General features: G+C 44.5%; 1 protein-coding gene across 4 annotated transcripts in view; it reads left to right on the top strand.

Moving 5' to 3' along the window:
- The first annotated feature begins 5630 nt into the window (after positions 1–5630).
- The window catches only part of LOC144124987 (uncharacterized), a 54857-nt gene continuing 34129 nt past the window's right edge, over positions 5631–26358 (top strand). For 2 of the 4 annotated variants that reach the window (XM_077657988.1, XM_077657987.1), the window contains exons 1-13: positions 5631–5760; positions 5914–5991; positions 6075–6160; positions 6246–6319; positions 6717–6877; positions 7379–7458; positions 7969–8042; positions 8394–8509; positions 14747–15433; positions 17919–17980; positions 21309–21379; positions 21953–22107; positions 24724–24797. In XM_077657988.1, coding sequence (XP_077514114.1) covers positions 5943–5991; positions 6075–6160; positions 6246–6319; positions 6717–6877; positions 7379–7458; positions 7969–8042; positions 8394–8509; positions 14747–15433; positions 17919–17980; positions 21309–21379; positions 21953–22107; positions 24724–24797 — 1689 coding nt within the window. In that variant the 5' untranslated portion in view covers positions 5631–5760; positions 5914–5942. Of the gene's footprint in view, positions 5992–6074; positions 6161–6245; positions 6320–6716; positions 6878–7378; positions 7459–7968; positions 8043–8393; positions 8510–14746; positions 15434–17918; positions 17981–21308; positions 21380–21952; positions 22108–24723; positions 24798–26358 lie in introns of all 4 variants that reach the window. The other 2 variants (XM_077657990.1, XM_077657989.1) reach the window with 1 other exon arrangement.

Genomic DNA, 26358 nt, shown 5'->3' with positions numbered 1-26358 from the left:
CATCATTTCCTATTGGTTACGCTATTGGTTACATCACAAAACCGGCGAACAACCGACACCGCATGTTCTATGCTGCTGTGATCGCTACAAAAAATTTCCACAACATCGGCATAAGCGAAGACTTCAATTTCACATTCTTCTAGTTCAAAACCACCAATAGAGTTGTTAATTATTATATTCCGGCAAAGTGGCTCTAGGTACAGAGCGAAGAGTAGCGGTGACAATGGGCAGCCTTGCCGCACGGATGCTCTAACGGCAATTCTGTCTGTGAGCTCTCGGTTAACGACCAGATTCGTGGTACAGTTACTATAAGCCATTTAACCCCTTTTAAAATTACTTCTCCAACAAAGACATATTCGAGGATTTTAAAAAGAATCTCATGACATACACGGTCAAAGGCCTTCTCTAAATCAATTTGCAACATTGCGACTCGCCTAAAGTCAGCGTCACAGCATTCCAGTATACTTCGAGTGACATGAACATTCGTGAAGATGGTCCGCCCTTGAATTCCACACGTCTGAGTGTAAAAGTTTGGCTAATACTTTCATAAAAATTTTACAATCAACATTAGTAAGCGTTATCAGCCGATAACCAGCAACTTGCTCAAGCTTAGCAGGATTGTCAGTTTTCGGTATAAGTACTGTATGCGTACGGGAAAACGACGGTGGTAAAATACCCGTTCTAAATGACTCTTCATAAACGCGACGTAAAATGAGAGCAGTTTCGCGTTTGAACACCTTACAAAATTCCGCTGTTATCCCGTCAGGACCTGGCGATTTCCCCAAGCGGAGCTCATCAATAGCGTATTCCCATTCCGCTGTTGATAAGTCGGCAGACAGGCTGTCAGCGTATTCACTGGTCAGTCGGGGTACTATAGACTTAAAAATTCAGCCTTAAATGCCTGTACATCTGCCGATTTGGAAGCGAACAAATCGCGGTAATACTGACTGAAAGCCTGCCTTATCACCTTCGGATCGTCCGTCAGAGTACCTTTGCTTTCGATTTCTACGATATCTTTCCTTCTAGCGTATCTTCTGTCGTCAAATTCCGCCTACGGGGCATATCATCTGCCAGCAAGTGATCTGTTCGTGCAGGGATGGCAGCTCCCTGAAACCTTGTCACATAGATAACCTCAAGCTTGGCTTTAACTTCGCTGATAAGATCAGTGTATAGTCCCAGAGCTCTATTTTCCTCTGTAGTTAATTCCTTCAACATCTGTTTTAGGTTCTTGTGTTCAGCTTTTTCAGCGTGTTTGATTTCTACGGACCTTTCGATAGCCCTCATTTTGACATCAGCTTTAAATTCCTCCCACTTTTCTGCCTAAATTTTCTCATAACTCAACCAAAATTTTCTAACGTGTTCTTTGTTTATAAAAGAAACGTATCATCCTTTCCCCGCCGCGGTGGCTCAGTTATTACGGCGCTCGGCTGCTGACCCGAAAGACGCGGGTTCGATCCCGGCCGCGGCGGTCGAATTTCGATGGAGGCGTAATGCTAGAGGCCCGTGTACTGTGCAATGTCAGTGCATGTAAAGGAAACTCAGGCGGTCGAAATTTCCGGTGCCCTTCACTACGGCGTCCCTCACAGCCTGAGTTGATTTGGGGCATTAAACCCCTATAAACAATAAACCATTATTTGAAAAGTCAACAAATATCTTTTCGGCGTAAACAAATGAACTTCAGAAGTGGTTTTCCATGAATAATTCATGTTGCGAACTATTTCGTTAATTGTCAGAATGTTTGAGCTGTACTATAACGGTCTAATTATTATAGTGGTCTATACATACTACGGTCAAACTACACGACATTCTCCCATATAAATACACGCATAATTGCGACACCTAATCGTGAGTCCGAGTAAACAGAAAGTTCGAATAAAGCGATTTTGAATGAACGATATTTTGCTGTATCTAGCTGTACTGTCAAACATTTTACTAAAATACGGGCATAACGAATTGAAGATGAACAATGTTGCAGAGGAGGTGTCTCGGTTCGGTGCAGGCATTTCGGCAAGGGCACTTTTCTTATACAGTTTAATCCAGCACTTAATTACTGTAATGTAGAAAACGGGGCAAGTTGGTCTTTAGACAGAGAAGACAACACTAGCGTTAACCACAGGGACGAAGAGAGAGCAAGCAATACAAACTATAGTGTGTTAGTGTGTGTTGCGATTACAGCATTACTGTTGCGAGCGCAGCTGACAGTTTGCTGCCCAGTGTGCCAGCCGCGGCAGTCTTATCCCCGCGCTGACTTGCACAAAATCCATCCCACCCAATACCAAAACGCGTGGCCTTGGGGCAGCGCTAGTCCGATACTCTTTCATAAATCATCGGGGTGCCAGGCTAAACTGCCACGCTTACAGGCACCGGGCACGTCACCCGAGCAGGTACTCCGTGCCGTTTGGCACGGAGTTTGCTGCGCTGGATGGATGGATGGATGGATGGATGGATGGATGGATGGATGGATACGGCTGAACCCTTTACATCGGGCGGTGGCTCAAGCCACCTAGCCATGTCTTGTGAAATTTTACTCCTGTCTTGCTTTTAGCCACCAATCAGATAACCTTCGCTTGGTTACTTCTAACCTCTTAAAATCCACTTTCCCTTCACTATCCCTAAACCCCAATGCCTTGGGTAAGTCAGCCCCGTTGCCTTCCACTGTAGGGTGAAGCCCTTTACAGAAAAGTATCAAGTGTTCAGCCGTTTCCTCCTCCTCTCCGCACGCAATGCACAAAGTGTCTATCTCCTGGTACCTGACTCTATACTTCTTAGTCCGCAAAACTCCAGTCCTGGCCTCAAACAACAAAGAACTTCCCCTACAATTATCATAGATATTTTCTTTGACAATTTCCTGTTTAAAGGTCCGGTATGTTTCTAGTGCCGATTTCGTCAGCATCCCTGTTTTCCACAAAGCTCTCTCTGTTCCTTTAACCTTTTTCTTAACCGATAATTGCTGATTTGCCCCCTTACTGCTGTCCAGATATTTGCTTGTCAATTTTCTAGTTCGCTTTCTCCATTTCGTGTCAACATTCTTTATATACAGGTATCTGAAAACTTTCCTAGCCCACCGCTTTTCCTCCATCCTTCTCAATCGTTCCTCAAATGCTATCTTACTGCTAGCCTCTCTGCTCTCGAAAGACGCCCATCCCATATCACCCTGTACCCCCTGATTTGGTGTATTGCCATGTTCTCCCAAAGCTATCCTCCCTACTCCCCGTTGCCTAATTTCCAGCCTTGCTTGAACATCTGGCCTCATACACAGGACCGCATTCCCGAAGGTCAGGCTAGGGACCATCACCCCTTTCCAGATCCCTCTTACCACCTCATACCTATTGTAATTCCACAGTGCCCTATTTTTCATGACAGCTGCATTCCTACTAGCTTTATTCATTACATATTTTTCATGCTCTGTCAGATACTCAACACTGTTATTTATCCACACCCCAAGATACTTGTACTCATTCACTACCTTTAGCACGAACTCCTGTATTCTATGCTCGCCGCCCTCTTCATTAAATGTCATGACTGCAGATTTTTCCTTACTATACTTGAAGCCTAATCTATCTCCCTCTGTACTGCATATGTCTAACAACTTCTGCAGGTCTTCCTTGTTGTCAGCCATTATCACTATATCGTCCGCATATATTAGTCCCGGTAATGTCTGTTTAATCAATTCCCCTTGCTTGGAAAAAGATAGGTTGAAACCTAGTCCGCTCCCCTCTAGCTTGGCCTCCAAACCTTGCAGGTACAACATGAACAACAAAGCGCACAGAGCGCCATCTAACGGCAGCGCCTGGTTCGAGATAGCGCATGTCTGATGCACAGACCGTATTTTGAGATGTATTTCGAATCAGGCGCTGAACCCACCGCGGTATCTTTAAGGCGCGCGCGCGGCTATATACTGAGCCGGAGTACCCGGGTACGAACCCGACCGCGCCGCCCACGTTTCGATGGAGGCGAAACACAAAAGGCGCCCGTGTGCTGTGCGATGTCAGTGCAAGAACCACAGGTGGTCGAAATTATACCGGAGGCCTCCACTACGGCACCTCTTTCTTCCTTTCTTCTTCCACTTCCTTCTTTATCCCTCCCTTACGGCGCGGTACGGGTGCCCACCGAGATAAGTGAGACAGATACTGCGCCATTTCCTTTCCCCAAAAACCAATTATCCCTGCAGTACGCCCGCTCGTTTAGCCCACTTCATATGCTGTTAGCCCTCCGTAACCAACAAGTAGAATGTTTTCATTATTTAAATCATGCCGGTCTGCCTCACAGCTACAAAAGCAAATATTTTCTCGACGGTGGCGATGACCAAGACGACGCGCTGGTAGGGTTTCGTGAGATGTACCCGTGACAAACCATGGGCAAACCGGAAACGGCTCTGTGGGGCTCTGATTGGCCAATCGCGTGGAGGTCTTCCGGGCGACGAGTGAAATTTTCTGTTGGCGCAGATCCGAGCGACGAAACAGGCGACACGGCAAAAATGCTTCGCGCGACGGCGTCGCTCGTCGCCGTCGCCTTCGCGTGAGTTTTCGCGTACATGGAGTTCAGGCATAAAACGGGCACGCCTGAAGCAATCCGGTATGGCGGTTTGACGGAGGACTCCTCCTGGCTGCAGCCTATGTGTAATAGCGTTTGGTTTAAAATTTATCAATAGACTCCCGCTTGTTTGTCGATGATTGCAACCTCGTGTGAGAAATTGGTTTTTTAAAATTGGTTTTTCACGAAAGGAAATGGCGCAGTAATTGTCTCACATCTCGGTGGACGCCCGAACTACAGTGCTCTAGAATCTGTACCCGAACCGCGCCATAAGGGTAGGGAGGAAGTGGAAGTGAAAGAAGAAATGGAGAAAGTGCCAGAGGCCATCATCCTCATCAAGTGCGAATCCTGCCACCGCGGCGCAAAATTCTGTTTTGAGTCGTCGCAGCGGCTCGAGCGGCGAAGTTCCAACAGCAGAGAAAATCTTACAGACCAAGTACCAAACACATACTAATGCATCCCCCACCAGGATCCCATCTGATGCCCGCTTCGCTCTCCCCGTACACGTGCCATCATTCCCCCGTGCACTTCCCCCTCCCTCTTGAAGGAGGTATACCTTATAGCGACTCAGGCTATGAGAGACGCCGTAGTGAAGGGCTCCGGAAATTTCGACCACGCGGGGTTCTTTAACGTGCACAGTACACGGGCCTCTAGAATTTCACCCCGTCTGTCACGTGCCGATGGGACACTGAAAATTACGCAGGACCCACCACTTGCCCGAAGTGTTCCACACCGGCTACAGAGGTGGATGTTCCCCACCTGTTGTGGATTTGTGCAGGGACAAGGGCTTCAAGGACACGAATTTTAATGTAAGTGGGAGTAACGGCGACAAGCACAGAGTTTTTAAATTTACACTAAGGAAATGGCGACAAGGGAGGAGGATTTCTTCAAGTGGCTGATCACCGACAACAATACAAGCAGGAGCTTTCTCGGGTTCCTACATAAAAACAGATTGCATGATTTCCTTTAAGTAGTATGCAGCGAACCCAAATTATGCATTTATGGCAAGTGTGTGAAATAAAAAAAATTAAAATTTTCACTGCGACGTTATGTTATCTGGCCATCGCGTCATATGCGGCAGGGACCGAATACACGTCTGGCAACGTTGAGTACGTTTTTATTTTTCCCTCGCACATAGCCGCACATGGCTTTGGTTGAAGTTGATTGTTGACAGCGGCAGCAACGTTTTTTTTTTACATATACGCGCAGTGTGTCTGCGTTTTGAAGGTGCGTAAAATGGTTCGACGTAGTTAGACAGAGCATATAACAAGCCAGTGGTGTGTTGTTACCTTCCACTTTTGCTAAGCGCTGCCGTTATCCTTTGTGTCGCTTGTCATCTGCATCGATAGACTACCAAAGCGTCATTTGTTGACTTCGTAGCGAAATAGACTGTTGCCTGTTCACTGAAGATGCAGAAGCCGGACGGAGGAAGGGGAGCCAGCCGTGGTGGACGGGGTGGTGAGTGACATGTTATTGCGTCGCTCCTTTTGTATTCCTCAACAATGCGGAGTTTGTTTGCAGTGCTTTGTTTTCTCCTTCAGACCAAAGGCAGCAGAGAGGCGCAAGAACAGATCAGTTGGAAAAGCGGAAAGTATTTGTGGGGAACATCGGCGCTGAAGCCACAGAGGTACCTAATCCTGCACTGTTGGTTTATTTCTGTGATTAGCTTTGCGGAAGCTAACGGTCGCTTGACTGTTTGCTGTTTCATGCAGGATGACGTTCGCCGGTCTTTCGAAAATTTAACAGTTGAGAAAGTGTACTTGAGATGCGGAGGCGAGAAAAAAGCGTAAGTGGGCCAAGCGTGCTGTTTCTTCATTGCAGTGACAGTGTAGTTTCTTGCCAACTATTGCGCTTTGTTTCAAACTATGCGCACAAACGATTAGAAACGCTACTTTGTAGGATGAGCTATTTTTATAATTTTTTGTCACTGTCATGAAATGTGAATCGTTTCGCCTTTATTTTGGTAGAGTTACATGTGTCAAGTTTTCTGGTTAATATCTACATGCATTTTGTCTTAGGATTTCACAGTATGCATTTATGTTGTTAAGCAGGTTACATGTGCATGGCAAATTAATCAAGTGACGATTCTGGTTCCTTATGTATGCACAGTACTCATTAGCCAGTGGTTCTCTACACAATGTTACACCTTTGATTAACAGGTTTATTTCTCCGTTTATTTACAGCCATTGTTTTGTCGTCTTTTCAACGGAAGCAGAAGCGCAAGAGGCTCTGCAAGGGTCGTTCATGCTTAACAACCACCCTATAGCTGTCAAGGTCGCATGTTCACGGCCTGAAGCGGGTGGCGTTTCAAACTCATCAGCCACTTCTCGAGACCACGGCGAAGGTATGTGTTTGAATTGAGCTCATCTGTTCATCAGTGACAACGGAAAATAGCACGGAACAGAAAGCACACTAAGGGAGGACACGCAATCTGAAGAAAGTTGTCATCATACTAATGTAGGCATTGTTTTCTTAGACGCAGAGGCCATGCACACTTAGCAGGCAAAGCTGTGCTGTTGTGAAGACCGGAACGAAGTGCACCAGTAATCATGTGAAATATATTGCTTGCTGCAAAGGCATTGTTTATAAGATACTGTTGTTGTGTGGAAATAATTACTTAGCTCATACTGGCAAATGCATTAATGCTCGACTACATGAGTACTGGAAGACTGACAGGCAAATTCATGAAAACTTGCAAAAGCAAGCTCAACTGCGTCTCGTTCTTCGAAGCGAGAAGTACAAGCACACAACAATAGGTATGGCACAACACAAGCGTCTCATTCTTTGCATCTTTCAGGCTGTGTTCCTCCTGCACAGTGCTTTGATCTTTATTGTTTTTTATTAGGTTCCAGAGACGGCAGTGGTGAAACTAAGGACAAACAGAAGGAAGCTTTCTTGGCAAACTTGCCAAACCAAGTTGAGGAGGTCAGTCTGACAGGAATTGTCATATTTCTTTTGCACTGTTTCCCGTATATGTTTCTGCTGTGGTTGTGTTCTGCCATTTGTACTTAGCCATAGGCGACGGTACAAGAAACCCCTTTGTGTTCGCATTAAGAATGTTAAAAACCTCCAGTTTATTAAAACACCGTTTTCTGCATGTCACAATTCCTCATAGCTTTTGGTGTTGCAAAAATGTGTTAAATTTTAAAAGTCTTGCTGAAAATTGAATACTATGGAGCCTGCTATTATAAAATAAGTGCACAGTATTTTGCTATAGAACTCTCGTCTAAAGCATTCTTGATTAATAGTGCTACGGACACTGTGAGGCCGACGAAGTGCCTTGAACAACGACAACGCTGTGGTGGTGCGTGCTTGTGTGCTGGTCGGTTGTCCCAAGCCGTCGATCCTCTGCTGCCTATAGCTGTTATGTAGCAATACTGTGAACATTCACGATGAGGGCCAGTGGGAATAACTTATGTCTCATTGTCTTTGCAGGAAGACATTCTTAGGCTCTTTGAGAAGTATGGAGCAGAAAAGGTTGTGCTTAAAAAGCCGGACAACAAAAGACCGTAAGTCTAGTCTTGCTCTGTGTTTTCTGATCTCTAATTCTTGAACCTTAGACTCCTTAGAATATGTTAATTCTCCCTGCTGTGATCTCTTCATTACATGATTAGACTGCAGTAGGGTCAGGTTCCTGCTTCTTTTTAGAAGCTTCACTCTAGCTACTGTTGATGGGGAGTTGACGTGAACACTGCTGTCTAAATTTTCTTTGGGTGGAACAGTAATCCAAAATTTCAATAAAAGAAGACTCACAGCCAGCCAAAGGCATTGCTTCTGCTTGTATGTCCCCCTTCTTTTACACTTATTTGCTCCTTGCTGCAGCCTTTTGTGCTTATTTCACAAAATAACTCGCAAAACAGGTTTGCCTTCCTGACTCTGCGTGACCAGCAGGCAGTTGCAGCTGCTGTCAGCGAAATGAACGACCACACCTTCCTGGGGAGGAGGATCAGTGTACAGTACGCTGGGCAGAAAAGTGGTGAGTGCAAATTTCAACCATTTGCGAATCTTGCTAGGTTTCAGTGCATAATGGGCTCAAAACTGTTCCGTTTGGATTTTGTACGAAGAGTTTGGGAGTTATACTTGTGCTATATGAGCTAAATTACAGTAGCTGACTGATTTCTTGGACCCCAATAACTCGGACTTTTAGGAGTTTCGGACTTGGTTGAGGCACTGTCACGCACCTCACAGAAACGTGTACGTGCTCATGACTGATATTTCGGACTCTGTGGCGTCCGAAAGCTCTATTTTTTGGCTAAAATGGATGCCAGAAATACTGTAACGATCGTTTTTCGACCGAAAGTTACTTTTTTTTTTAGGCCCAATGTAACAGTGAGTGAGCATCACTGTTTGCAACCAACTGGTTCATTGCCACTGTGATGGATTTAAAAGGAGTCAATGGGACGGACTAACTTGGATTAGCTTGGCTACTTGTTCATTGTTCCCCCTCCAGATAATGGCACTACATGTAATGGCGCGCCCTTCATTGCCATTGAAGTGGCCTGCAAATAACACACGATTTCATTGAAAACAGGACATCTATAGCATCTGCCACTGCTTGAATCTTGAGGTACGACTCTAGCTCAGATACAGTCTAGTATTGTCATTTGCAAATGGAACATGGGGAGCAGTCAAGTTTTCGATTTTTAAGAGCAGTTTTTCTCAGAAAAGTGATTTTTTTTTTTAAGTCCAGGGATTTTTTGGACTGTGGTTTTTGGACTGAGGTCTCGCTGAGTCCGAAAAATCTGTCGGCAGCGTTGTTAGCATTGGATGCCTGTGGCTGAATATTTCAACCTTTTGGTGTCATGGCCCGGTTCTGTCTGACACTGGATGTTGGTGGTTATGTCGCAGGTCGGACAGTGCTTACAAAGATAATTTGCTGCTCTTCATCTTACTTTTCTTCTCCTTTTCTTGCTCAGATGTGTGGCACCATCTATAGATTGCTTTTTCAGTAAGTGTTTCTGGCACTCTTCTCTTTGCTCTGGGGCACAAGCATAAAGGTAGCCAGTGGATTACTTAGGTGCCATGGCCAACAGCAGCCATGTTTTTGATGCCTCTATTTTACAAAAGAGACTTGTGTGAGTTTTGTGAGAGTAAAGTTGTTTATGAGGAGGCTGTCGAGTAGTCAGGAGTTCAGGCAGAAGGTTGGTCATGGCGTCTTTTTGATGAACACCCTTCTAAGCCCGCTCACTTGAAGAACAGTAAACCACGGTTAGATGTGTACATCCAGCCGAGAGCAGCGTTCAGAAACCATGCCACTGGAGCCAGAATGAACGGCACTCTGTTTGCTGCGCGCAGCCCAGCACAGTCCAAAGTATGCTAGACTTGTCACGAGAAGCGCCTTGTTTTGTCTGTGCCGTGGTGACATAGTTAAAGCATGAAGGTCCATCAGTGCACAGGCATTCCGAGGAACTACAGTCGAGCTCATGTATAGCGAACCTAACAGTCACACGGATTGCATTCGTTTCATCCCAAGTTCATAGTAAGTGGACTTGTTCCTTCTAAAGGTGAAAAATTCAGTCAGACAGTAATGGCATTATTTCCTTTAGAAATACGTGCAAATCTGTTTTTTCTATCGAGCCACTTTCTAAGACTCCAGCGCAGTCATGTGCTCCTGGTCGTGGCCCTTGCCGCGGACGAGTCATTTTAAGGACACGATAATACTGATAGTGATTGAAGCATTGGCAGCAACTGGTGGTAGGTTGGCGTCCTCATATTTGATCCGCGACAAAGTTTTAAGGATGCAGCAATGAAGCTACCACAGTGCATGTGTGCACAGAACCTACGACGGTATGTCTGCTGTCTGTGTACTGCCTGCACACGGCAGTAACCCAGAAGGTGGAGACCTGACTGGGCAGGCAATGCACGCCACCCCTGACTGACCAGGTGGGCTAGCCAGGCATGCTTTAAAGGGTCCATGACATGGTCGTTCTTCATATTGCAGTTTTCTGCTTCAGTAACTAATGCAAGAGCTTATGATTCAATTTCCGAAATTTGGTTGCCCTGGACGCGCCGTATTTTCCAAAAAATATGATCGATATTGAGACCGGGAGACTCCTCCCACCGGCAGCGACGGCCATATTGAAAGCTCTCGTGACGTCACTAGCACATGCACGGAGCAACGTCGTCTGCTCTCATTGCTGTAATATGTGCAGCGAGGTCTCATTCCCCCCTGTACTTTCGCGGGCGATCGAAGTAGCAGTCGTCCCCCATATATGAATGACTGGTACCGCAAAAGCGATAATAACAGTAGCGCAGTTTTTCTTCGGTATAGGTAGTGTCCGGTCACACTATAGGCCGATGCGACGGCGATCGACGATGCGACGGCGATCGACGGTCGGTGGGCTGATCGATATGCAAATGCCGTCGCTGACGCACTGGTCTGTCATGCTAGACCGACGACGACGACGCCAGCACGATCAACGATTGCGTATCGTAGTAATGTTAAAGAGTCAGCTTAGTAGGAGCCAGAAGAGAGCGGTAGAGGACTAGTTGGTATGACATTCTATAAACTTAAGAATTTTAAAACTTATTGGACCTCATGCTAGCCACGGCGACATACGCGATGTGCGTGCACCAGCGAAGGTGTGCTTTCATTCGGTGCCTGCGCATAGAACCGATCGGCGAGGCAAGCGACACGGGCACAAAACGCCGCACGACGGTGCCGCTCGCCGCCGTCGCCTGGGCTTGTGCTGCCGAGCGAAAGCTTCACGCCCGGTGAGGCGACGGCCGGAAAAACTGCGCTTGTGTATCTTATCCGTATCGAAAAAAGCGAAACAAGCGACTACATATCATATCTTCATACTTCGTTACTAATTAGTGAGGAACTTTTGGCATATTCTTGAATTTCGGTTGACGGTGGACCACTGGCCCCTTTCGTGACGAGGCCTAGCAAGTACGCAAGATTTGTGTGTGCGATTTCGGTGATTGTGGAGAGCGAATTCACAAGTTTTAGCGCCTGCAAATAGCTGCCGAGCGTAGTTTTGCATCAGTGCCCTCAAAGCGACGACTGCCTACATCGCGGGACGCGAGTACAATAAGGGGGAAGTGCCGATATATGTGGCCCGGTCTGCATAGCATGTGCAGAAGGCAGCTGGCAGCAGCCGTTGGCGTTGACTGTGGACAACAAATCTGGCTGTTTTCATTAATTCAAGTAATATCCGAATGTATTTTTAGCTAAACCGATCTAAAATTAAATTTTGGTGACATAAGAGAAAGCAGGTACAATTAGCGGAAAGCGCCGGTATCCTACGCGAAGCGTTTCCCAAACAGGCGATATAGCATCATCGGTGCTTATTGCAGTGTTATCATGGTGTGTAAATGAGTAAAAGAGCAATTTGTGAGCAAGAGTACGTAATATTTAAGATAAGGATAACCCACCTGGCTATTTATGCCACGCAAACGAGCAATACTGTTTGCGCACAGCCATGTAAGCAACCTCAGCGCGGGGCTGCAGTTGACGTAATCGTCGCACTCCTGGGGCACAATGCGCACGCACAGCAAAATGCTGTACTATTATTTCGAAGCACTCATTTAGACGGCGGCGACTATTCATCGGTGCGGACAGTGAAAGCATTTGAGTCACTTAGGGTTTTGCAAGCGGCTTGGTTCCTGCAAAAAGGTTCTATGAGTCGAAGGAAATGTTTGTTCTATTTACTAACGCGTACATGCAGCGTGGAAGTCGTCACACTCGGCACTTTTCTCTGCTCCTTTTGTGCCTCAAGGGTACTGTAGTGCACCTTTTGATAATATGAGTTTAATTATCGAGCGATGAATAGCGGACAAGAACTTGGTAGCCAGCTACAAAACGCCCGACTTTCACGGCGCACATCGGCGAAGGCATGCACGGCACAGGCCGCTTTTCACATACGGGAGCACTTGACTGCTCAAAAGCGACCACACTCATAACATACGAACAGCATGCTTCTAAGCGTAAATAAAGCAGGGGTCCATTGATTTCTGTTTTCTCAACAATCGTAAAGTGGGCACCACGAGCAAGTCCGCTTTCTCAAGGATCACTCAGCTGGCGTACTAAGTTGAAGGCTTCCCAAAAGAGAACACGGAAAATGCATTTTATTTCGCTAGGCTAAAAGAAAAAAAACTTTTCCAGCAACCGCTGTCTACGGTGTGCATGCAAGCACTTCAACAGCTTGCAGCAGACGACGCGTGGCGTGTATGCGCTCGTGACGTCAGCGATCAGAGGTTGCCAGACCAGCAAGCAGTTTGCAAAAGAAACGAAAGAAATTCGTTTTAAAAATATTTACGGCACAGAATAAACTGAAAATTGGGGGAATTGTAATTTAACCTGTTGGGAATTAAAGGCGATAAGCAGGGTATGTGTGAAAATAGGCTGTCATGGCCCCTTTAAGACTCGTATTCAAACATCTCAAATCACTGTCAATAGTTGATCACAAATTGTGTGCAGTAGTTTCACTTTCGAAGCTGCCCCTGTCTGGCACTTAACTTGCTTCTGCTTCCACTACAGACGCTTTGTACCCACTAATCCTTCGCCCAGCCAGTACACATACATGCATAGATTTAACTTTTAGCTTGTTGGGGCGTGCTTGGCCGGCGGTTAGCTACAGTTTCTATGCCAAAGGTTTTCTTTGCTTTGGGGAATCATGGGATCTGGAAGACACTCTCCGGTCACTGCGCTGGCGAGAAACGTGCGTTTTTCGACTACGCGGGCGAGTTTGACATCACCTCTTGATTCGCTATAACCGAGTGGTGTGGCGATGGTTGTTCTTTCTATCTGTGGCGCAGTGCCCTAGCCCTAATACGTATCTTGATGATAGCTCCAACCTAGTTTGCAATAAGCAAGTATTTGTTATAATTGCAGCCGTTTTAAGTGGGCTCGGCTCTACATTGTCCAACATGGTGGCATGGGAGATGATGATTCTCCTACAAGATTGTGGGTGACAAGGGTGCCGATGAAACTGTACTGAGGACGTTGAAGCATCAGCCTTTACTGGTATGCGCTCCTCATCAGCTCTACATTCCTAACAGAAAGCTTCAACTTGCCTACTGTACATGTAAAAACTTTCAAGATGTCTTCATGCTAGAAGCGGTCTACACTTCCTTGCTTCGCAAGCCTGCGATCTTCAGCTTGCACATGCTTACCTTCCTCAATGCCATGGCTAGGAAGGTGAGCTCAGGAGGCGAATTTTCTGTGTTGTTTGGAGGCCTTACAAGCTACAAAGGAAACATCATATTTGCCAATGCAAAGGAGCAGTACCATTTGCTTTAAGCGCTCCATGCTACCTTGTAATTTCTTTGCTTGAGAAAACAAGTCTTGAAATGTGGCAAATAGAAAACATTGGTGTCTTATCACTGGTCGGCGAGCCATTTGAATAGCGTGCACCATTGGTGTCAGTGCTCAAACCAACTAGAGATGTTAAAATTTGTGCGGACTTCGCGAAGCTGAGTCGTCATGTCGTGGGAGGATGTGGGCAGTATCCTTACCTGGGGCTCAAATAAAGAATGTGCATGAGACACAAGACACAGTTCTTGTATAGGTAACTGAGGCAGGCGAGACACAAAACAAGAACACACAGCTTTTTAACATCAGATGGCTCGCACTTGGCATCATGCGCTTGACTACTACAGAGTCAAGCCCTATGAAAATAAGGTTGAGGCCATCTTGAAGATGGAAAGTGTAATCAAACAGAAGCGAGCTGCAAAGTGGATTTGGAGGTGATGGGTTACTCTATTAAAAACAATTCTCTTATTATTCTTCCTCCCAACCTCGTGACCACTCAGCAGAGATCAGGTATGTTCTTTATTAAGGAGACACAGGGACACTGGGAGTGCACCTGATCACTCCAGTCAAGCTGAAGGCCGTAGGAGAATTAGTGGTGTCCCAGTGCAACAATGGGCTTGCCTTATGTTGTTTTGGAGCTAACCAAAGGGTTACTTGTAGGCAGTTATTAGGTATAGCTTTGAGGCCTCATCAGAGGGCACGTAAAGAAGTTGCTGTTGCTGACAAGGGGACTATTTGTGTTGTGTGATCTAGATTTTTCACTGGCTTATCTTGTTGGTCTTTGTTCTGGTCTGCTATGTATGTTAAAAATTTGCTTCTTTTGTGTGCATTGCTGAAGGACATCAGAAGACCAATAGAGGTATGGAATTTTAAGAAAAAAAACAATTGATATGCTGTTCTTTGTGTAGGCAATTGTTTTCAGTGTTGTTTTTTTGTACCTTATCTCTAACACACCAGGGCCAGCAAGCCAGTCCAACAGGACTGCATCAAACAGAAACGAGCGTTCTTCCGAAGGTGGCAATTCGGATGAGTCCTGGGACATCCCATCATCTGGGCCTAGCGTTGGCACCTCTGCCAGCCAGCCCAACTGGAACATGTTAAATAGAACGAACTCTTCCTCCAAGGGTGGTGATTCGGATGAGTCCTGGGACAACCCGCCGTCTGGGCCTAGCCTTGGTACCTCAGTTAGCCAGCCCAACAGGAACATGTTAAATAGAACGAACTCTTCCTCCAAGGGTGGTGATTCAGATGAGTCCTGGGACAACCCGCCGTCTGGGCCAAGCGGCGATTCCTCAGCCAGCCAGCCCGAGAGGAATGTGCAAAACAGAAAGGACTTCTCTTCCGAGGGTGCTGATTCGGGGGATTCATGGGACAGTGCATCGCATGCACCAAGCCATGTTCTTGACACACCATCCCCCTCAGCGAATCTAGATGGTCCCCCGCCGCTTCGTCGTGTGGCAAACGCTCGTATGGCTGGCGATGCTCCACCTCCCCTGATACCGGCCAAAGGTAGGGGCCTGCCGGCAGCTTTCAACGGGCCTCTCATGCCACAGTGGACGGCAAATGGGCCAGGTGCTCATGATGGCCCACCACCATTGGAACGTGTTTCGCATCGTCAGGAAGCCCACGAGGTGCAACATGACGGTATGTAAAATTTTGCCTTAAGGCAAATGTGTTTAGTTTTGTTAGTTCTGCTGAAAAAAATCTTGTGATTACAAGAATATACAGCCAGCTGACAACGATTTGGTTTTGAAAGAAAATGACAAGTTGTTTAAATTGTGTGGAATTTGAATTAAGATGACCCTTTTGAGAGGGGACACTGAGGATAAATTCAACTTTGCCTGTGTCGGTAGGTCACCATGTTCTGATCACAGAGAAATCACTCTCACCGGAAATGGGGTTTTTATGAACTAGGAAAAAAAAATGAAAAACTAAATACAAGGGTTACCATCACTGGCAAGATTTTTTTAATCCAATTTTCTCAGTGATAAATGCATCTTTTGCTTCTAGACAAATGTGAATGTGTCCAGAAAGACCCAGATAATTATTCCTTACTGATGATAATTTCATGGAGTTGTCCTTAGTGTCATGTGTCTTTAATTTGCTTTTAATGAGGGACCAAAACATTAATTCTAATAAACCAGAGGCACAGATTGAGTTAAAATTAACAAAATTCCACTGTGCAGGCAAGGGCCTTATAGCCAATGGGCACTCTCTTTGTATGTATGTATGTATGTATGTATGTATGTATGTATGTATGTATGTATGTATGTCTGTCTGTGTCTGTCTATGCGTGCATGTTTGTTTGTTTGTTTGCAGTGTGTGAAAAGAGATGAGATGTAGCGAGTAGGATTATGGGTTACCCCCTCACACGAGGGGCACCTGCCTGCCACCTGTGCTGGCCATGGCAGTCTCCCAGCTGCATGATAGCAGGAGTAGACTGCACACACATTGGCAGTGGCTAAACCCCTCTGAAGCATGATGCACTGCACATGGCACCACTGTTCTGCCAGACATGACGTGGCACGTGGAAATGGGGGCGCGTTTGCTCAACTTCATGCACTAGGAAATGCGATTTGCATTCATGAAAACGCGGCAGTTGGTGCTGCCAGCCTTGCTTGCATTTGCTGGGAAGCTGACAGTGAGTATGCACAAGCCTGCCATAGGTCACAACTTTGATCATCAGCACCATTTTGGACCCTTAAGTGTTGGGTATTACATGGAGATGGGGAAGAGCTGGGCAGATTGCCATAGATATTACTCGTTTAAAGGCTGCACCTTTATTTTTTTTTGCTTTTTAAAAATTTTACAGGCTGCGGCTTTTGCACACAAGTGCCATTTTTCTGATTAATTTTAATGCATTCACAGTTGGCAGAGTGCAGAAAGGGAAATCAGTGGAAGGCGGAGGGCTGATTAATGCACTGAACCTGCAACCTTAGTTCTTTAAACAAGGAAAAGACTTAATGCTAACGTATTGTCATTGCATAATGACAATTATATGCCCCTGTAATTTTTTTCAACTTCTGTGGAGCCCATATTAGATGTTGCCTGTCTGTATGATAACCTGTATTATACGACAGATTTGTGCAGGCCTGGTGAACCTTTCATGGAGGTAATGTGTTGAATGTCTGAATCATATCACAACCAGTGGTAAGGCACTGCTGCATAATGGTAGCGCCTCCTTATCATGACGGTTCTAGCTGAAATATGAATGGCATGATTCATTGTTAGCACAGACATACCATGTGTCGCAGGCAGCGGTCACCGTACAGTAGCTCCCAGCAGAACATGCTCTGCGAGGAAAATTATGCATACGTGAAACACAACGCAGAGTCTTTTGCAAATTCTTTTCTTTCTTTTTTTTTTCAAATCTATATCTAAATAACATGACGATTGTCGCATTAGTAATGCTGTTGTAATGTGACAAGTAAAAATGAAAAGGGACATATTTACTCTCGAGACAGCTGGTTGTAAGAACAGCACAATAAAAATGAATAAAACACAAAAACCCTTTCTAAGTTTCGAGACAAGCTATTAGGAATTTCTGGAATTTACACTTGGCTACATCCTTTCTTGGCAATGAAGTGAAGGCTGAAGCATCCATAACTGAGTCATCCTTCCAAACGGCTTGGCCGCACGAAGATATGGGTGGCTGTCTGGTTCATTGCTCTCTCTGTGGTGGCTTTACTCTATTGCTGGTGTAGCTGGTGCCATCTATGGAAGTGTCTTGGAACAAGACATGTCTTGTAAATTCGCTGTAAACAAGAAAACTGCTTTTGCTTTGACTTTCCAACAATGAAAGTTGGCAGTTGTATTAGAAATATGCCTTAGATAATGAATATTGTAAATTACTGTTTTAAGAGAAAACTAACTGCAAGTGGGTACTACATTCTGCTGCGTAGGAAGAGAGGGAGTGTTTCGGCTCTGTAGCTTCCGCTCCATTTCCAGGAAAAGTTGTCACAGAGTATAGGAGGATCACGTTCAATGACAATGCAGTCAAGATCAGTTTTAGGCCCTTGCAAGAGCAATCTTTTGCTGTTGGAGGCTGTGATGAGAGATAATTTTTACTGTCTTATTTAATAGCTTTGGTGTGGCCTGAGTGTATTGAAAACTGCGAACTCTCTTGCAGGTCCCAAGGTTAGCTCGCGTAACGAAGTTTTTGTGGGAAATTTGAAGGCAGATGTTACAGAGGTAAGTTTGTTGCTGGGACAGGTGTTTCCAGTGCCTCTAAACTATATTAGATAAAAATGGCTGTTGTGGTGTGTTAGTTATTTTGTTTTCTGTTAAACATGCTAGTTAGAAAAAGCATCCACACAAAAGAACGCACCTTAGTTTTGTAATAAATGGCATAGTTTTGGTGCCAGGATTTATTTGTTACAAAATGTGGAAAGTGAGTTTCTTTATAGACATTATAATTTTGACTACAAAACGAAAAATATGAATACATCTGGCTAGTAACTTTTTATGTATAATCTATGGCTTTCCCGTCATTGCATGCAAAGCGAAAGGCTACAAACCTTGCTACAGGAGTAAATGTGTACTAATAGAACAGCAGTTGGCAGATCAGCGTGTTTGCTTTGAGGCAAAAACTGTTCCTTTAGAAATTTCTGTCCTTTCACAGATTTCATAACAGAATGTTATCATTTTAGCCCCGTGAGTTATGTCTGGCAATAATTGCATAGTTCAGAACTTTGAGATTCACTGGTCATAATTCACTAATTAATGATCACTGTCATTTCTTCTTCCCCTAAATTCAACACTGCTCATAAGACACTTGTTAATTTATTAAAGGAATGTTATACTGGATCATTTTGTTTTATTTGGAATGCTGACATATGCAGTCACTGACTGGTTTTTCAGACTGGGCGGGACCCAATTAATGGTCTGAATAATAAAGCAGTCCAAAAAATCCATAACTTTAAGAAAGAATCGCTTTGCTGTGCGAAACCAGCCTTTAAAATCGTGAACTTCACCATGTATTATGTTCCACACCACCTGACGTAACCGATACCACTGTGCAAAGTGGCCACGTTAATGTCATGAACGTGCTGCGATGCATGCTCCCAGCACATAAAGTGAGAACTGTGCTCTCCGGTACGATGGTCGCAAAGACCGAGAGGGGTAACACACTGGAAGAAGCGAGATGAAGTGCACGCCTTTTCCTGCACCCTACCCCCATCTGCCCCATATCACATGCAGCGGCATTGAAGCCATGGCAGCCACAGTCGCTGTCCTGCTTTCAATACGATCGCACGCTCTTCTTTGTAGGCCACCTCGATGCCAATGAAGGGTGTGCCATTAACTCAAGCGGCAACAATGAGTCTCAAATAGCCAAGCTAGCCAGTCCATCCGATTGCCTCTGTTTAAATAAAAGATGGCATTGTTATCAGTGAAGGGCTGGTTGTGGCAGCGATGCCTGCTCGCGTCTGTGCAGGGTCGGAAAATGAACTTTCAGTCGCAAAAAAACGATCACACATTGCTGGAGTCTATTTTAGTCCCAAAAATCGAGCTTTTAAACTCCGCAGGTTTCGAAATATTGGTTGCAAATGTGTACTTGTTTTGAGGTGCCTGACGGTTCCTTAGTAAAGTCTGAATTATTGTGGAAGCCCGAAATAGTGGAGTCTGAAAAACCATTCGGCTACTGTGATAAAATGCCTGTAAACTGGAAAACCTGCTTTCATGCCACTTTCATGTACTGGAAGCTTTGGCAGTTGGTTCTGTAGTGAAGGGCACTGAAGGTCGTGTCACATGCTGTTTCTTTTGTGTAGTTGTGATTGTATGTCAGTGCTTCTTTATGCATGACATACTTAAAGTTTCCTTCTCTCTTTTGAAAAAATGATTCAATTCCAAAATGAGTACACTATAGTATTATAGCTGTGTTGCGCAGCTTATAGCTTGCTTTTCATGAAGACTCTTCTGAGGTTGATAGCATCGATGTATTTTTCTTTTTGCTTTCGCAACAAGTGACTTCGTGACCAGTATTATTTCTTGTTTTGCCTTGTGTGACCGTGACCCTACAGTTGTGTGCATGTGCATTTGAATTGAGTTGTGCGCATGTGCATTTAAATTGAGTGTGGTTAATAAGGTTACTTACCAATATTTGTTATCATAATTATTAATGAGCAAGAATGAATGCATGTAGGAGCTCCTTGTCTCCTCTTTTTATGAATGTGCTTATGTAGTGCTGCTTTAAGGCAGAGGTCCCATGCTTGTGCAGCCTCTGGCCATTTTTCACAAAGCTTGTGAGATCACTGTAGACCTTCTGCTTATGATAGGAAACAAGTTTTAGCTCATTAGAAAAACAATTGTATTTGCATTTCAGTGGTGTGCGTTGTTAGTGGCAGAGCCCTTCAGTAACTTTCAATGATCACGAAGCTTCTGCGTAATGCAACAGGAGAAATATGTGTGTGCGCTACCAGAGGTAACTGCACCACAGTGCTAGCAGTTGCATGGGGGCCGGAAAGAAGGCGTCAGCCATTGGTAATGGTGAGACACGCTGGAGTCGGGGTGCACTTACACATAGTTTGCACAGTAAATTCTTTATAGTGTGCGTGAAATGCTGCGTGAAACTGTGAATGACAGGTGCGAAAGATTTCCAGTGTGCAGCACTCCCTCGTCAGGTGCAGGATTATGGGCAGAAATGTGTTGTTGTTGTTCACCTCGCCGAGTGACTGCTAGTGGTGCAGAGTGGTGTTCCTTAGTTTTCGTTGTTCAGAGTTGAGCATCGTTGCGAAAACGCAACCCACGGAGGTGTGGCTATGTAGTGCCAGACTTTCCGTGGGTCGCGTTTTCACGATGACAGTTAATTTTGAACAACAAAAACTAAAAAAAAACTACTGAGTGCAGTGCAAAGGAATTTTGCAGATTTAACAAGATATGCACGTCACACAAGTGTTCCAAATATGCCTATGTTTTCTCAGTTAAACGGGAAGCTGTTGTGTCTGTGATGTGAGTCATTGTTGTCATTTTTGGTCTTTATTAGATTGCAAGTTATAAATAACTATCCACTGGAGCCAAAAACTGTCTGAACATACCGAGATTTAACATTTCATTTAAATGCTGCAGAAGCAGCCCTCTTTTTGGTGTAGTAGTTTTTCCTAAACGCGTCATGAAAGCAGCAAGTCGAACAAAAGTAGTTTTATGCACTTCATTTTTTGTTCGCTCCACTCTTGACATTAGTAATTGCTATTAACAACTTCTTCATTGAAGCATATATGCCTTTATATTTCTATTGAGCTTAAGCTTGTTTTTCTATCGTAAGCCAAAGGACTACAATGACTGCGCAAACATTGTGAAAATGGCCAGTGGCTGCGCGAGCTTGGGACCCCAGCCTTAATTAAGTGAGACCACTGTTGTCTTATATCGGATAGAGGCACATCATTTCAGTGGTGCCTTTTAAGTGCAGCCAAAGTGCACTGCTATTTCAGGCTTAGAGCTGTGCCTCCTAAAGCAGGTTAGCATGGCTTATATTATGTGCTTGTTTTCACAGTGAATTTATTGTAGTTTGCCTTCTTTTTAGGACGAAATTAGGGGTATCTTTGAAAAGTATGGAGTGGTCAGAATTTCCCTGAAAGCAAAAGGACCAAAGCCGTAAGTTTTCAGAGTGTTGTTGTTATGGTGACTAAGTGTGGGTCAGTGTATGAAAGGGATGCTGCTTGTAGAACAGTGGTTCTTTGCTATGTAGCCCTAGCTGTGAGGAGCAAATTTCGAAGTAATGGTTACTGTATAATTGAAATGAACTAATTACACTAATTTATGGACATCTGAGATCTGTCAAACTGCACACACATACTCAGGTAAATACAACAGATCTGTAAGAAAATTGAAAACAACTGTTAGAGATTGATGTAGCAGTAGACCCGTCGAAGTCTTTAATTTTGGTTTTGGGGTTATACTTTGGAGTTAGTGACCTTTCAGCAGGATCTCTGCATCTCTCAGAGCTGGCATTGTCAACTCTGCTTTCATTGATAGGTGTGTGGTACTTTCAAGATTTGATGCACTTTTGCTGGCATAAGCGGAAGCTATTTGCATGTGTACTGTCTGTGATGTCTGTGTGACACATGATGCACTGGACATTGCTGGAGGCAAATTACATTTTATTTATGGCTTTATTGCCTCGTCAGATTGTTTTGTGACACAGATTTATTTGTTTTTTTTTCCCAGTGTGTGCTTCGTAGCGCTGGAAAGTGCTGCCAGCATTGAGCATGCTGTTCAAGACTTGAATGGTGCGTCTGTGGGGAATCAGCATAACTTGGCTGTTCGCAGGGCGGATGATCCCAAACCGAACAGCAAGCCAGAAAGCAGTAAGCAGAAAGCAGGTACCTTGGTGATTGATATCCTGATTGGGCTGAATGCCAGTGTCCTCTAATGTGTGATGTGTTCTTTTTTTTCTTTTGTTGCTATGTCATGCGCTTTGTTTTTTGCTTCTTTGAGAGACTTGCTGGTGGTATCATATTGCTTTTTTTTTTGTGCCTTTGTATCGGATCTGGCATTTTGTAAAACTACTGCAATGGCTTCCCAGTCTGTGGAATTGCACAAAGATGTCATGGAGACAGACATATTAAGATGTAAGCTGCGGCAGTTAGTGACTGACTATTGCTCGCCAGTTATACCGCCATCGAGAACATTTCCTTAGTTAACGCGAGTTCACCAAGTGAACTCAACCCTACGTGTTGTTGATGCCATGCATCAGCTGCACATAGAGTGTATTGCAAGAACAAAACTCAAAGCTTCGCAAATGCAGAATTATGTGCACAACTTGAATGATTTTTGTCATGGGGTCATCCTACACCAAGTTTACACGATCGTGCTTAACTTGGGTGTGCTTTTGTCATGGTGATATTCTTCTGACTAACAAAGCAAAGATGGAAGCCTCCTGCTTTAATGACCATAAAGTAGTTTTGGCACAACCTCTCTCCATGAGCTGGTAAATGCTGCACAAAACAAGACGAGGTATGCAGGACATACATGCCCATGTTTATAAAAAAAAATCTTTTGCGCGCATATTTTACGCTCCCTGCTACGCCAGACCACCAGCATGCACACGGGTGCGTGCAAGGCAGGCTCGAGAAGATCAGTGTGTCTGCGTCTCATGTGCAGCTGTGAAAGGTGCAAGTAGTGAGAAAACAAACTGCACGCCATTTACCCAACTCGCTTGTGCTGATGATGGTTTTCCTGGATGAACAGTTGCGACAGTAAACTTCTGGTAACCTTTGGCTCGTGCCAGAATCCAAAACTACCTAATGGTTTGCTGTTCGTTTTGCCACTAGTCAGCTGGGCCGCATGTGAGGGTGCTGTTTCAGCGTCTTCCAACTTCATTTGCCTCTGACTGTAGGCTTTGCAATTGTATCGTTGCGTGTTTATTGCTCTGAGCTATGCACGCACCGTAATTCCATCCTGCAACGAACTACGTTACGTGGGACTGGGCAGGAGGTGGTATGCGTCTTATATTTGGGGTCAACTTTTTTGGCCAACAAAGGGTTTAGGGGGTGGGGATGTATGAACAGCAATATACTGTATATGTTGCGCATAAAGTTTTTTTTTGGGGGGGGGTGCGCAAGATTGTTGTGTAATTGGCACACCCCCCTTTTTGAAGGCGTAATTTAAAGGAAAACGTGCGCAAATTAGGCATGTAAATACAGTAGATGAAAGTTCAGCGTTTGTGTCCCCCTTGACCCTGCAGTCCTCACCTTGTATGGTGCTTCATTCCCTAGTTTGTTGCATCAGCAAGCCCTATTTGCTACCATTGAGACCTTGCTGTCCTTGCTTCTCCTTCTCACAGGACATCTATGGCTGCCAACAGGCCGTATGGCATAGTTAATACTTTCACTGGTACAGTAAAACCTTGATGGTACGATCTTGCAGGGTTGTGGAAAAATTCATATTATGTGAAATTTCGTATCATTCAAAACTAACAAAATCCGTACACAGAAGCATGGGAAATGCATTCATGCAGATCTATTTATAGCTGATAAGGTTCATTTATGGCTACTCGGCCACAGCTCGCTACTCGTGGTGCATACAGCACGACTAATGGTCACAACATCTGTGATGTACAGGCTACATGCTGCCACGCACCCTTCCGAGGGCATACGCTGTGCATATTGCGCAACTAGTGGTTGTGGTGTCAGCTGCGTACGGACAGAGCTCTCCATCGCCGTAATGGCGATGTTTGGAACATCCGAAATTCTGCATATTGTGCACCATCACACTGGCCGGGAAATTTTACGAATTCATTTCATCCCAAAATTCTTATCAACTGTGTCTATATCGTCAAGATTCTACTGTAACAGTCATCTGTTTTCTCATCCCCATATAAAAGTGATAACCTGTAAGAAATCTAAGCACCGTGATAAAACAGTGTCACTAGGCTAGAGTGCTCTTTCCTGTCCAGGTAAAATTTGTCCAAATGTGGTTTAATGGTGCAGTTGCATTAATTTTGCCGATTTTGTGTTGCTAAAGGGGCTTGCAATATCCTTCTTCGATTGTGCAGTAAATTTTGCTGCTGAGTCTTTCTCTGCTCTTTAGTGCTGTTAGTGTGCAGAAAAATATAAGGGCAGGCCCGGCACAGCACAGCCGGTGGGTCCACTCATTACCCAGTGAACAGGCACCCATTTTTTCTTGATCAAGGAAGCCAGCGTATCAGGGTATCATATTTCCTAGGGGTGCAACATGAACCATTCTCTTATGGAAGCCAGGACGGAGACTGGAGAAGTGAGACACAGAGAAGGACAGACAAAAGTGTTCAGATGTCTTTGAAACAGAAGGGCTTTGCTCCTTCTTTTAAGTCTCTGTCTAGTACGCAAAACTGAAAAGGTTTCGCACGTTGGGAGCTTAATCTTTTTAAGTGGTGTAAATATGGCATTTAGAATAGGCATATTGTAAAAGCACTGATCTGATTGGAGTAAGTTTTGTTTTGTTGTTTATTGTTACAGACGCACCTGCTAGCAAGGACTTCAGTAACATAAACAAGCTTTTTGTTGCAAACCTTCCAAAGGAAGTCACCAAGGTATGCAATTCTTTTGCAAGTAGCAGGTTACTCGTGCTTGGAAAGCTAACTATTGGTACCAGGGGTGGAAAACTTGGGTAGATTCTTCATGAAGTGAAAGCTCATTTAAAAAAAAAAGGTAACTTTTGCAAAACAATGGTTAGACCAGGAAAAAAAGAAAGTGCTGCTGTTTTCATAAAAGCCTGGTTAGAACTGCTCATTCTTGAACTCTTGTTTCAGTTAAATTAACTTGGCACATTCTTTTTCCATGAGTGACTATATGCAATCTTTATAAATACTTTTCATGTGTCACTGTTACAAATTGTGAAGTTGTTTAAAGATTGCTAGATTTTAAAACACAAAACTGTGCCGGGGACAAGGCACAGGAGAAATCCAGATAGAACGAACACAAAGTGCACAGTTCTTTGTTTTAAAATCGTGTGATACCAACTGGCCCTCGTAATACACTCCTTGAAGATTGCTGAAAAATACTTGTCTGTGCTGTCACCGAAGAAGAGGTCATCCTTTGCTTCCATACGAGGGCCTCGGAAAGTTTGCTGTTCTAATACAAGAGCAAGAGTCACTGCAGCAGGTGTTTTCCGTAATGTGATTTAAACCTTCAGCATGTGCTAGTGTTAAATGATTTTGCTGATATGGACCAACCTTTGTGCAGTGGAACCCCGTTATAGTACACTCTGTTATAGTGAAAACTCTGATATAGTAAAGTTAAGCTGCAGTCACATTTTACCTTCCATAGACAGCTTTGCATTTTTTTTCGGTTGTAGTAAAGATTTTTTCGAGCAAACGGTTATAGTAAAGAGCATCCGGCCATGGCGATGTACCTCCCATGGAATGATGACATCGCAGCACGCACTAAGTCAAGGATCGCGAGACCAACACTCACTGGCAAATGGATGCCAAATAAAATTAAACTGCACTTTTTTTTTTTTTTTTTTGAGATGGCTCCACCATCAAGCTAGAGAGAGCTGCTAGGAGAAGCCAACTATTTGAAGACCTTGGGGCCGTGAGGCAAAGCGTGCGGCGGTCATGAAAAAAAGCAAAGCTGGCTATGAACATAGAAAGAAGGTGGCATTGGTCGCTGAGAAAGGAAAGCCAGTAAAGGTGCAATGAGTAGGGAAGGGAAGAAAAGGGCGAACGTTTGTAGCACGGCGACAAGAAGCATGTGAAAGCAGTGTCAAGAAGTGGAGGCTTGGCGGCACTGCGTGGGCGGTTTTTCTGCGCATTACTGTGTCGTGCATGTGTCTTGATTATTGCCTCTTAAATGACGCCAAGGCTGTGGAAGATGGCGCCGTGAGCATGCAAAGTTTGGTTTTCACGTAGGTAAATTCATTACTTCTGCAAGACGTATCGTAAAAACCAGACTATAGGTCAGACCGGAATATAGGTTGAGCCCTAACTAACCAATTCTAAAAATGAAAAAAATCTTTATCAGTGGAAAAAGTACCGAAGGACGCCCTTACCTTGAAATAAGTATTACTCAACAGGTTGCACAGTGGTGACAGTATTTATTTTCATTTAAATGCTGCTCGTATGTAGACCCGGCCAATTTCGTAACAGTGTC

The sequence above is a fragment of the Amblyomma americanum genome, chromosome 3, assembly GCF_052857255.1.
Source record: "Amblyomma americanum isolate KBUSLIRL-KWMA chromosome 3, ASM5285725v1, whole genome shotgun sequence".
NCBI lineage: Eukaryota > Metazoa > Arthropoda > Arachnida > Ixodida > Ixodidae > Amblyomma > Amblyomma americanum.
Note: the sequence above shows the minus strand (reverse complement) of the source record. Positions and strands in the feature narration are given on the sequence as shown.